The following is a 12,622-nucleotide window of genomic DNA, read 5'->3' as shown; positions in this document are numbered from 1 at the left end:
CATAAGAGTAAGGGAAATTTGGTTGACAGTGAAACACATGGCACTCCAGATTGCACACTACAAATTAGTTTACTTTCCCTTTTAAGCTAATGTCACAGAATACTCACAACCATTTCTAGAAGCTTTTAAGTGGTAGTGATGCAAAGAGATCAGCAAAAACAGTTCAAGTAATTTCAAGGCTACAAATAATAATTAGGAAAGTTAAACAGCAAGGCACTGATAATTAAATTCATGTCCTCTCTACAACACACAATGAATCATTAAAATATGAAAGTTGGGAACAGATGGTTTTAATAGCAATAAAGCTGTTCCACTTCAAGTAATGGTGTTATTAATTAAACTAAATCTACCCATCATTTGACACAAAAAAATGCCCTGATTTGCCCTTCAGGTTATAATAGCTGCTAGAGGGAATTCACTTTAAAAGAAAGACAGCTGCTATACTGCAAGCCACTAGAGAAATACAAACATCAGAGGCATTAGCCCTGACAAGTATTTGCTTAATACTCAGGAGCTTTAAAAGTCAAACTTTGTAATTTTGCTGCTAGACATGCTTTTTCCACCTACATCACCTGTTGAATTGACACACAAGGCAGCAATTTTTTTTTCCAAGTCCTGAGTGAGGCTGAGGCAATAATTTTGCCTGAAATTGCTACTCGCAGTGATTTTTGGATGAAAGTTCATTCTCCCTTGACTGCAACTTTTCAAACTGCAAGAGTGAGCTGCTCATCTGAGCAAATATAAGGGGAAGGAAGTCTACCAAGCAGTGCAGCCCTGGCTCTGGGGATGACTGAGCTCCCAGAGACTCTAAATGGTTATGGCTCTCACCCAGTGTACTTGGTGTGACAGTCACAGCTTGGGTTTTAAACTCCTTTCTTTCTCATGGGAAGAAAGCCCAAGGCTTAGCCTCCTTGGGCCTCCAGACAGTCTCCTTGTGGATTTAAGGGAATGTTTTCTTAGCAGTCACCATGTCAGGAGCAAACTCCTAAGCAATACTGAATGGGGAAGGAGAGGTACCTTAGCTAGGTACTGTGTTCATACAACATCTCTGCAAAGCTGGGGAAATCCCATGCAACCAGAGACCAAATTTCTTGCTTTCTTTCTAGCTATAACACATTTTAAAAACCAAAACCCCCATGCCATCACCGAAACTTGAAGCATCCCTGAGACCCCTTACCCTTGCAGGATGTTGCACTGTTTCACACATTCCTTCTGACGATCAAAAAACCTGCAGGAGAAGCAGTGGAAGGGCCCTGGGCCCCAGCAGCCTACATCTGAGCACAGGGGGTCACAAACATGCTTGGCAGCAGCTGGGAAAGAAAGAGGGACAAGAAAAGACATGGATGTCAAGACAAGAGAGAGGTCAAACTCTCCATTCTCACTCCATCTGACCAACTGGTTTCCCCAGCCTGTTCCAAAACAGCTATGAATGGCTCTGGTAGAGTGGAAGAGGAGTAATCATGCTTCTCTAAATCCCAAAGCCTGAAATTGAGTGGCTTCTGGCCATTCAAAATAAGAATGATCTCCTCTGTGACAGCTCAACAGACATATAATAAAGTTAAATCAGGCTGAGGGAGCTGGAGTTGTCCATCCTGGGGAAGAGACAGCTGGAGAAACATTACTGGGGCTTTTTTGTACTTGAAGGGCACTTACAACAACTTTTTAACAAGGCCTGTAGTAACAGGACAAGAGGAAATGCTTTTAAATTGAAAGGGTAGATAGATTTATGGATACAATTACACCCATTACAATGGGTGGTGAGACACTGCCATGAGTTGCATAGGGAATTTCTGGATGCCTAATCCGTCAAAGTTCAAGGTCAGATTGGATGGGGCCCTGAGCAACCTGGTCTAGTGAAAGACATCAAGGAGGTCGGCCTACATGACCTTTAAAGGTCCCTTCTCACCCAAAGCATTCTGTATTTCTATGACAAATTTCTAAAATACAACAAATTCATATTTTGCAAAAAGAAATAATTAGATTTTGGCCCAGGGACCACTGCAGTCAATAGCAGTAGGGTTGAACAACAGCTTTGACCTTGTCAAAAAATGCCAGTGTTAGGAGTTAGCTTTTCTGTCCTTCAACTGAAGTGGCTTCATTATGCTCATAGTAGTGAAGAAGCTCCTGATTTGCTGGGCACCTCAAAGCCCGTATTTTGATGGGAAAAAAAAAATAAAAATAATCCCACTCTTCCCTTACCACTTTCATTAAAGCAGTATCACTGATGAATTTTATAGCCAGAGGAACATGGAGAAAAAAGCCTTACTTGAATCATGAAAATACAAGCTTACTCTTGAATTTCAGCATGACCTTTGATGGTGAGCAGGAATGCAGCTCTCACTTACCACACTCATTTTTATCTCTATTCTGTAAAATCTTCGTTTTCTGGCTCTCAGTTGCAAACAGGCTGTGCCAGTCCATGGTGTCAGCATAGCAGAGGTTCTTGTTCCTCATAATGGCAACATCTCCATCACTTATTTCCTTGAGGGACCGCAGCCCTAGGGACTTTATTTTCAAGTTAACAACGGCAAGGGAATACTGGCCACTAAAATGGAGATGGACAAATAGAAAAAAACATGCAAGAAAGGTAATTAGTAAGCAGGATTTACTCAGCATATTTTTCTTTTAGTTGTCAAATGCATCCCGCATTTTCTTAAAGCAAGATTCTGCTCAGCCCTCTAAACTTAATGCCTCATACATGACATGACATTACTTAACAACTGCAATACTCACATCTGGTTTTGCAAGGGCTTTTTAAGCTAAAGCTGTCAGGACACACAGGTTCTGACAAGTAAATGATGTGGAACAATGGTTGTAGGTAAAGCAGCTATTATTTTGTGCTTGTCCACCAAGTCAGTCTTCCCCTTGGGACAAGCCTAGGGGGGTCCTTGGAAGCATTGCTGATGTCTGCACTACTTGGCAGCCTCCATCCCTGACTGCCCAGCTACCTCAAATCCCACAGTGCTTCTGATCACATTGTGACTTACCCCAAACTGTAAAGAGCACTTTATGTCTTGCCTGTGCTTCCAGGATGGTGGGGGAGACCCTGGTCCAGAAAGCAGGCAGCCCTCCACACATAGCACAGAGCTGAGGGTCTTTATTCCCAGGCCACATTGTCTATGCTGCAGAGATGGTGCTCTACTCCTTGCAGGGTTTGCTCCATTTTGCATCAGTTTGGGGATACCTGAGGCTCACACTTGCTTAAAACCTCAGTGTGCTCAGGCAAGAGCAGCTCAAAACAAGGCTCCTCTTAGAGTGGATGTGGCACATGATTTACTTACTGTTGCTTTGTTCTGCCTCGTATAATCTCCAGATTTTCAAAAGCATAGAGATCAGTAGCATTCTCAGGCCAGGCTTGAATCAACAAAAATCCTGAAAGAGGAAAAGAAGATTAAAAAATAATTGTAATGGAAATGAACTCACCGTTAGTACTGGCAGCAGAACCTTCTTGTAGCAAATTCTGCACCAGGAGAAGGTGCTTGTACTTTCCCTATGCTTATCTGAAGGATCTCAAAGTCTAACATGACATTTTAGAGAGCAAGGAGATATTTTTAAACCCTGTTTTATAAACAGTTTACTTCTTAGTCCACCATGAAGGCTTAGGAGTGTAACAGAGCTGCACATCCTGCCACACCGGGTCACCAGCAACAATGCCTCTTGCCAGTAGATGCCCTGGCTGAGAGGCTGCAGACTGGATCTGTGGAAGAAAGGCAGCACTCTATCCCATTTTTTAGCTGACCTCAGGGAAGAGGAAAACTGAAAAGTGGGAACAGAGCAGACTAGCTACTTGTGAATTTTCTGAGGCAAGCAGAATTCCCAGCTCAGCTGAGGTGTTTGGGAGGAAGGGGAGAATTTGGAAAATTGCAGGCTGCTGTATGCTGCAGCTAGTCATTGCTACCCTGAAGGGAACCACACAGGTGAGGGAGAAAGAACAGGAGAGCTGAAGTTGTGTCTGTAGACCTAGCCCTGATGCTACATTCATTTCATAATGGGTTGAACAGAACTTTAATTGATACTTGGTGCAAGACAGTGGCTGCGTGCTCTGCTGGCTGCTTTGTGCTCATGGAGACAAATTCACCCCAAGGAAGAGCTCCTCAGGCTGAAGAGGGTGTCTCCATAAGGATGACGCAAGCCACTCAGCATGCTTCCCTAAGGAGCTGCTGAAAAGTTTTCCACAAATAGAAACACACTTGGCTTTTTTTAGCTGGAGTGGCACGCCTCTGCATCACCACATGCTTCTTGGGTGGCTGAGGATCTCCACGGCTTTTACTCTTCTCTAGGGCTGACAGTTCAGCAGAAGGGATATTCTGGCCAAACCACACACCTTGGATAGAAGACTAGTATGGGTTATGTGGGCGTAATGCTGGCAAGGTGCTGCTGACCACCTTGGTTAAGAGTGACCCTTGTTAGCTCAGAGACAAGAAACACTTTGCATGCACTTCTCTTCATGTGCTTAAAAATTTCCCTCCTTCCCATTTGTTTTTGGCAGTATCAGTCAAAAAACACCTCAGCTTAAATTCACTGCTAACCTGATATTTCTTTGACTGTTTTGAAGACATCCAACTTCTTGGGATCCAAAGGTAGGGTCTTCGTGAAGGCATCACTGAAACAAACAGAATGAGAAATTGGGAGAACAGCTTAGCCTGGATTTTCCCCGGCCCTTTTCTTTCAGTGCTTGATGGCCAGCAGTAACTCACCCTAGAAATGCAACTGGGAGAATGCTGACATCCCCATTGATCTTGGTACAGTTTTTGAAGGAGTCGATATTTGTGGCATTTATGGAGAGGATCCCTTTAAGCTCACCTATTCCGATGCCATTGCACACTGCGATGGAAGGATAAAGGAGAGATACAAAAGTCAGGGGGGACAAAAGTGAAGCCCAGTCACATGTCAGGGTAGAAACATGAAGGAGCCATGAGTTCAGAAAGAATTCCTGTATTGTCAAACCTACCACTCTGAGTTTCATAGATCTTTTGCCTATTTTTGCTTTTCAGATAGTGCTCTTGGATAACTGCTTCCTGCTTGCCCAGCTGTGCAGCTCTGGTCTGAGCATCTCTGCACACAGGCTCTGGCACATTCCCTTCTCTCTTTGTCCCATTTCCATCCCCCTTGATGAGACACTGGGAAGGACAAAGGGAGGAGAAGGCTGACGTGCAAGATGTACATGCACACAACACACAGTTTATCTACTGTACTTGTGGTGTATCCCATCTGGAGAGCCTGTTCCACAGTCATGCCTTCTGATCAAACCACTTGTCGGATCTCCAAGCTATCACTGGATCTGATTTATACTGAACTTGCACTTAACTAAGATCAGAACTCCCAGCACTTTTCCTAGTAAGTTCTCTATCATCTCAAAGCCCTACTGGTTTATTCCATGCTTTTTATACCTTTGCTGCATAGCCCATCACACTTTTTACATTTCCGAACACCATTTTCTTCAACTTCGTAAGTATCAGCATTGCACGAGCGAACGCAGGAGCCATGGTCTGTCACCACATAGTTGTCTGGAAAAGAAAGGGATACAAAGGTGACTGAAATAATACAAGAGGGATGCTTTGAGGGCCAGACAAGCTCTTCAAGACTTGTAAGAAAAAGGGGGTTTGAGCTTTTGGCACACTCAGGAAAGTACAGGTGTTGACTATGAACATTACAAACATTATTTGAAGGCAGCTGAACATACAGTGCTATCACTATTTTACAGAGAGGGGAATGGTCACAGAAGGATAAAACAACATTCAAGTCTTGGTGGATTAAAAAAATACAGAAATGGAATAGCAAGAAAGGAAAAGAAAGAATCTGTAGAGAAAACAGTGATCACAGGCCTTGAGACAGTGTTAAAATAAATTTTTAACAGTCCTAATTAAAAACCAGTTAAGAGTTGATAATGCTTTGGTAATCCATGGAATTGATCTCATATAGCCATTGTTTTAATGGTTTTCAGAAGATGCCTTTTTCTTCACTAAGAGAAATATTTACAGAAGTCAAAATGCAAAGATTAAAAATCAGGTAAGGGGATGGATGCAGACTGTTTGAAGAGGCTCACTTTGTCACCTGTTCTCAGTTCCCAGAGATGCTGGAGATTAACAAGTGCTCTTTCACCTGACCACAGCACAGAGGGATGACATAGACCCCTTCCCCCTTTTCTCCAACTCCCCACCTCCTCTGGGGCTGCAACCTGAAATGAACTTACGTGGACATTCCTTCACACAAGTGGCTCCAAAGCTGTATTTTCCTTCAGGGTTCACATCCATCTGGTAAGTGGTGGGGTTATACAGGACCAATGGAGGACATGTATCCTTGCACGTAGCATCATCCCGAAACTTGCGGCATGCCTGTCATTGAACAACAGCACCTATTAAACTGCCTTCTCCTTAAAAAGTGACAGTGATTTTACATCAGGTCTTCAAAACACTCTGATGGCCTCACCTGCTTCCTGCTTAGCTCTAATGAAAACCCCAAGCATCTACAGGGATGGTCCCTCAGGCTTTGAAGTTGAAAGATTGCTTCAGGCTGGGCAAACTGAGTTCAGTATTTTTTAAAAAAGAAATCATAAGCTTTTTTTTTCTGAAAAAGAAACCTTGGCACTCTGGTGGAGAGCTGCTGCGATTCACGTGGGAACAGGAGTAAATCTGCATACCTTAGACAGAAAAATTTTCCCTACAAGCAGCAACCAGATCAAGACAAACTGTACTTTTCTTGGCCAGTTTTTAATAACCTAAATCAAATCAAGTCCCTTCCTGCCAATTACTGACTTTTCTGGCTAAATATTAAACTCAAGCCATTATATTTGGCTGCAGGTAATGAACAATTTAACAGGCATTTATGAAGGGCAAGTTGGTTCTTCCAATCTAAATCTGCATCAAATTAATAATGACTCTCTTTTTCCCTTTCTTCTCCCTTGGCTTTCCAGATGAGAGAGAGTAACTGTCTTCTCTGTGAGCTAGCAAGGGGATCATGGCCATCTTAAAAGGAAACCAGGAACAGAGGTAACAACAATAAAATCCAGGTTGGATGATTTCTATGGTGATTACTGAGATGTCACTTAATTCTGAATGAAGTATAGTGCAAACAGGGAAGAGTTAAAACCACAGCATGCACCAAACCCCTGAAACTCTTGTGGAAAAGCAATGGGACCTTTATTCCCTAAAGAAGCTGCATTGGTTTCTTCTCCATTCACTGCCTCAGGGTTCCCCAAACACAGTGCTTTTGTGGTAAGTCACAGGCAGAAAGGGAAACCCAGATTTCATGCGTGAAGTTTGGTGAAAAGCAAAAAAATGAAGATCCTTTGCTTCTTACTTCCTGTACAAGTTTTTGCTTTAGTAAACAAAGATTATTACTCACTAGTGCTAAGGAGTACAAGGCAGAGCTGTGCTGGCCTGGAAGACTGCTGCACCATGGGGGCAGCTGTGGGCCTGTGGACCTGCTCACGTGGGCAAGTTGCCTACAGCAAACACTTAGATGCTCTGCAACAAGGCTGAACTCACTGGGCAGTCAAAGGCACTAACGCTGGTTTGGAGCACACTAGGAAGGTCCATGGGCAGAGCCAGCAAACACCAGTTAAGGGTGCTGTGAAATTCGTGCCATCTTCCCTCCCAGACAACCACCCATGCAGGGAAGCCCCGGAGTACCCCCCAGGGCAGCATCTCTCAGGAGGCCTTCTGGGGCTGAAGAAGGCTAGAGGACATGCAGCTGAAAGCCCTGCTTGCTGTGTCAGGGATTGAAGCCCTTATGGTAGTGGTCTAGCATCATTACCAGGCAGTCACTCTCCCGAGGGCCGGTGCACCCCGCAGCACACTGGTTGTGGCAGCAGTCGCTGGGCACCTTTCCCCTGCACCGACCAGAGCACTGCTGAGCACAGATGACTTTTGTTACTGGAAGATACAAGAAAAAATTAAAAACATCAGCTGTTTTGCTGCAATGAGATCAAGAAATATGGAGAAAGGGTTTGGTGCAGGTTCTGTTCTAGATTTTCCTCACTGGAAAATGTTCTGCCCTCATTTAAGGCCAAAGTTTGGGAAGGGTGAGAGCAAGTGTGGGTGGTGGTAAGAAGGGGTCATGTTCAGCCTGTAATTATCTTGGCTCTTATGAGGTGCCAAGAAGTCTTGATTCCAGCCAGGAAGTATGTACTGCTTAGAAAGAACAACCCTGTTGCATCAATGCTTAGACCAAGTAAAACTCTGTGACAGTCATTGCACCTTATACTGGGCAACAGGGTAAAATCTGTCTCCATTTCATTGATAGAATTTACTATTATTGGTGCTAAGTTTGGGAAAAAAAATGTGGCAGAATCGCCAAGACTCTGTACTATAACTGGAAACTGTACATCGTTGGTGTGGTGCTGTAAAATGTCCCTTTAATGCAATAGAATATTCCCAAAATGTGCAGTGATAGGGGAGACTCAGCAAGCAGATTTCATGCGCACATTGAATTCTTTTTCTTTAATGTTCAAATCCTTGGCCAAATTTTATCTTCATTACACAACTCCCTCAGGGTTTGCACCAGTGCAACAACCCAAAGGAAGAACTAACTGGCCCTGGTCCAGCTTTTTGCAGAGAAGAAAAAAACTGCCTGCAATATTTTGTGGAGAATTGGGAAAGCTTCTCCATTTGAATATCAAAGCAGAGAAAGGGATAATCAGAAAAATATTTAAAAAAACCAAAAAATGAATGGCTAGCATGTTTTTGTACTAGAGACCCAAAATGGGATCGTTTGTTCTCTAGAAAAAAGATTTAAAATTAAAAATTAAAAATTACTGATCCTCGGAACCTGGCATAAGGTGCCAGAAGAACCTGATGGCTACTCTGCTTCATACAGCACCCTGAGCATTTCAGCTGTGCACTGTGCTAACTGTTATCAGCTTCACAGTTAGCACAAATGAGTTACAATATTATCAGGAATTCCTGTAAGTATGAAAACTGTGGCTGTTAATTAACAGAAAATTATTTCAAAAAATAGCCAGCTACAGGGTACATGACAGTGACTTTTTAAAATCATATATTTTTTTTCTTTACACAGTTCTGTATCCAAACTGTATTACTTTATTTTTTTCCTGTAGACCTGTAAGCAAGATAGTATATTTTCAAGGAAACAGATTATTTCCACAGTATGCATTAGCTTCTCTGATAGCAACTCCTCCATTCAACTAGAAACAGGGGAATAAAAGGCACATTGTTCTACATGAACAGCATTTTGATACAATTTTTTTCATAAGAATTAGCAGGGGAATAAAGCACCTAATCTCTTTGATAACTATTGACTAGAGTTTCCTGCTGGAAACATATATCACATCAAACATTTTTACTTCATATAGAGTATCCCACGTTCATTTCCAGGAGAAAGAGACATATCCCCCAAACTTTCCCACATATGGAAATGTGCAATCCATTTTCAATTGGCCAGATTCTCAAATGCCTGGAGAGGCGAGCAAGAGCCCACAAAACATTTTGTTTTATGCACTCGTCAACCTCCTGAATCCAGTGAGGGTTTGTAAATGCTGGAAGCTTGCAGGGCTGAGACCTGAGGTTTCGCAAGGTCCTGGGACAGCTGTGCAGCCTCAGCTACAGGAACCAACCCAGGAAGGGCTTTGTATGCACAGCCACTGTCCACCCTGAGAGCCAAACTGTGCTCAGAGAGCCAACTGACAAAAAGTGAAGCCTACCCTAAATGAAGAGAGGAAAGGCATATGCTCCTCTTTCCTCAAGCTATAAGTCATACAAATTTGGCTTGATATTTGTAGACAAAATACTTAGGTTCAGGTGAATATTTGCAACAGAAAACGGAATGTAGGATGTTGCTTCCATTTGCATTATGTCTAGATCAACACATTTTCCACTGATCTTTTCACAAAACAAAACTGAGTGTATTTCCCAAATTTTTAGAGGAAAAAAAAAAAAGCAGCGAAACAAATGGTCATGGTGTTCCTCCTCAACCTTTACTTTAGGAAAAATAAACTGTTGCAAAATCTCAGGCGCTTGTAAATGGATGTTTCTGCTGCTCTCTTTGTATCAGGCAAGCACCCCACCTGCATAATTATGGTTAGGTTTTCAGGTGACAGAAATGTAGTATGTATGCTAGAGCACACAAGCTATTTCTTAACTAATCTGCAGGCTTACATGTCTGGCAGTTTTGCTGGCCTGGGCCCCAGCAGTGGTCTTCTGTGCAGTTCTGATGGCATTTGGGACCTAAAACACAAGAGAGAGTATGATATTCTGTAAACAAAGAAAACAGCAATGTTGTACCATGAGCAACAGGAAACAATGACTTGAGATTTCCTTCCCAATAAAGCAGGGTAGGAAGCACCTATATAACAGTGCTCAAAAAATTTGAGAGCTGAATTAGTTTTCCTTTGTACACCTCTGCTTTCCTACATGCAGTTCTCCACCTCCACACCTTTGAGCAAGCAAGCACAACACCCAGCCAGTCTAGCTTACGAAAGAGGCATATTTTTCCCAGGAACAGGAATCTCAGCTACTGCCCGGCTGGCCCTTCTGCTGGGGTTTTCATGCAATGGCAAGTCACCACTGGCTTGAAGTCAGGCATGTGCTAGCTGCTCACTACAGGCCACATGTAAATCAGTGTTTCTGAACAAGGCAGCTCTAGAAAGAAAACAAATCCAACTGGATTCATGGGCAATTGCCAGCTACTCTGACCACAAAGTAATTTGACTTGTCTTTGCACCCTCCTCCCACCCTCTGCCAAAAATACTCCTTGTGTAGGACTATGCTGCAGATGGACAACTGATGGAGGGGTGGGCAGGATGGACAGACACCTTGCCTGATCTCGAGGGTTCAGTGCTGGGTTCTTTTCCATTTCTCTCTCCTTGCTCTGTTCTTTCTTCTTCTTTCTCTTAATGACAGGCAAAGTCCCAGAGAAACAACTTATTTTAGAGTATGGGACCATTATTAAAGCCATAAAAGGCTGTCTTAGCAGATTAATGTGGAATTCACTACATTTAAAAGGCATTTCCTACTGGAGTGTTTCTTCCCACTAACAGCATGTGATTCTCCTTCCCCCCGTCAGCCATCAAATAGCTGAACAAATGCCAATACTTGTCCAAGAATTGATTGATTTGGTGTGGGACCAAAGAACTTCTTTTTTTTTTAAGTTGAAAAGTTAAAGGTTAACATTTCTGTGTTGTTCAGAGCCAAACTCCTGTGCTGACATGTATAGTTTGCAACTCCTTGATTACGCCAGGGCTCCGTAGAAAAATAAGTCAACACAGAAGTTGGCTATTAGCTCTCAGGCAATTATGCAACTGGAAGAAGATAAAGAAAATATGTTTTCCTGCCAATTTATAGTGCCAGAAATGAAATGCTCAGAAATGAAAATAAACCCTCTTTTCTGTGAAATGGCTGGGGATTTTACAAGGGACTCATAAGGCTGAAGGATTAGCTTGAGCCTCCTCTAAGCAAATGCTGTACAAACTTTTAAATATCCCCTCATGTCCCTGTTGATCTGAAGTGTCAGATTTATCTACCTGTTTATTATTACTTGTTCAAGGGTAATCTGTGCAGCCCAAAACAGGAGAATTTTATGTTGTTCAACTTGGGCCTTAGCTCCCAAAAGGCTTTGAGTAACTCCATGAAGCTACCCATATGGCTTTTCTAGACCAGAGCCTTACATTGTAAACAGAAGATTGCTGGAAAGCAAATTAATGCACGTTTTTCTGAGCTGAGCACATATTCAGGATACTGTCTTAAACCAAGGGGAACATTCCCAAAAACTTTGCTGAGCTATGAGTTAAGGACCTAGCCACCATGAAAAGTTCCGTCTTAGGCCAGTGGTGCAGAAATGAAAGCACTTCTCTTGGAACAGGGCTTGGTGGCCTTTGCTAGAAATTGTTGGACCAGGAACACACTACATGAAAGATGGGATGTTCATTTTACTCTCTGAAATAGAGGGGGACACATAGCACTTCTGGTAAGTTAATACTCACAAGAAGATAGGTTGCTCGCAAATTCAAGCACTGTGGGAGGCTTCTTGCTTGTGTCAATGATGTCATTCCAAAGAACAGTGTCCATGTTGCACAGTTTGGGGTTGTTGCTGATTTTAACACCTCCATTGAGAATTTCTGTTACAGAAACCAAAAAAAATTTGCTAAGTGATGCAAATCCCTAATTTGCCCCGGAGACATCCCCAAAATATCTCTGATTTAAAGAAAGAGAAGTAAGTTACATCTTTCTCCACCTTAGTCACATGATACTGACAGAAAAGAACAATCTGCAGGGCATCAGCACTCCTGACAGTGTAACCAACAGCAGGATCAGACTGACACATTCTGGAGAACAAACTTTTCTTGTGTGCCATGAAGATGCCACTAGGTGTAATTTCCTGCCTGGTGCCACCTCCAGGACTCACAGCACTCAGCAGAGTAGGCACTGCTGGTGTGCATAGCCAGAGACCATGTGAGACACACATCGCCAGTTCCCACAGGGATCTAACAGAAACTATTGACATACATGCACTGGAATCAAACAATATAAAACAACAAATGGATGCTTCTTTGGCTGTTTTGGGAACAAAGATTAATCTTGATGAAATTTCTTTGTCTTTTGCAGAAGACTGACTAGCAGGAAAGCAACTAGAAAACTGCATTCAGATCCTTGCTTTTAAAGTGAGG

The 12,622-nt window shown here is 42.7% G+C and overlaps 1 protein-coding gene across 2 annotated transcripts in view; it reads right to left on the bottom strand.

Moving 5' to 3' along the window:
* EGFR (epidermal growth factor receptor) overlaps positions 1-12,622 on the bottom strand; it is a 158,800-nt gene that overhangs the window by 34,335 nt on the left and 111,843 nt on the right. For both annotated transcript variants that reach the window (XM_015618676.3, XM_015618675.3), the window contains exons 4-13: positions 11,939-12,073; positions 10,116-10,184; positions 7,756-7,874; positions 6,194-6,335; positions 5,391-5,507; positions 4,698-4,824; positions 4,530-4,603; positions 3,282-3,372; positions 2,346-2,545; positions 1,178-1,310 (exon numbers count right to left, since the gene is read on the bottom strand). In XM_015618676.3, the coding sequence (XP_015474162.1) occupies positions 1,178-1,310; positions 2,346-2,545; positions 3,282-3,372; positions 4,530-4,603; positions 4,698-4,824; positions 5,391-5,507; positions 6,194-6,335; positions 7,756-7,874; positions 10,116-10,184; positions 11,939-12,073 (1,207 nt within the window). The remainder of the gene's footprint in view (positions 1-1,177; positions 1,311-2,345; positions 2,546-3,281; positions 3,373-4,529; positions 4,604-4,697; positions 4,825-5,390; positions 5,508-6,193; positions 6,336-7,755; positions 7,875-10,115; positions 10,185-11,938; positions 12,074-12,622) is intronic.

The sequence above is a fragment of the Parus major genome, chromosome 2 (assembly GCF_001522545.3).
Source record: "Parus major isolate Abel chromosome 2, Parus_major1.1, whole genome shotgun sequence".
Taxonomy (NCBI): domain Eukaryota; kingdom Metazoa; phylum Chordata; class Aves; order Passeriformes; family Paridae; genus Parus; species Parus major.
This window is presented reverse-complemented; position numbering and strand designations above follow the sequence as displayed.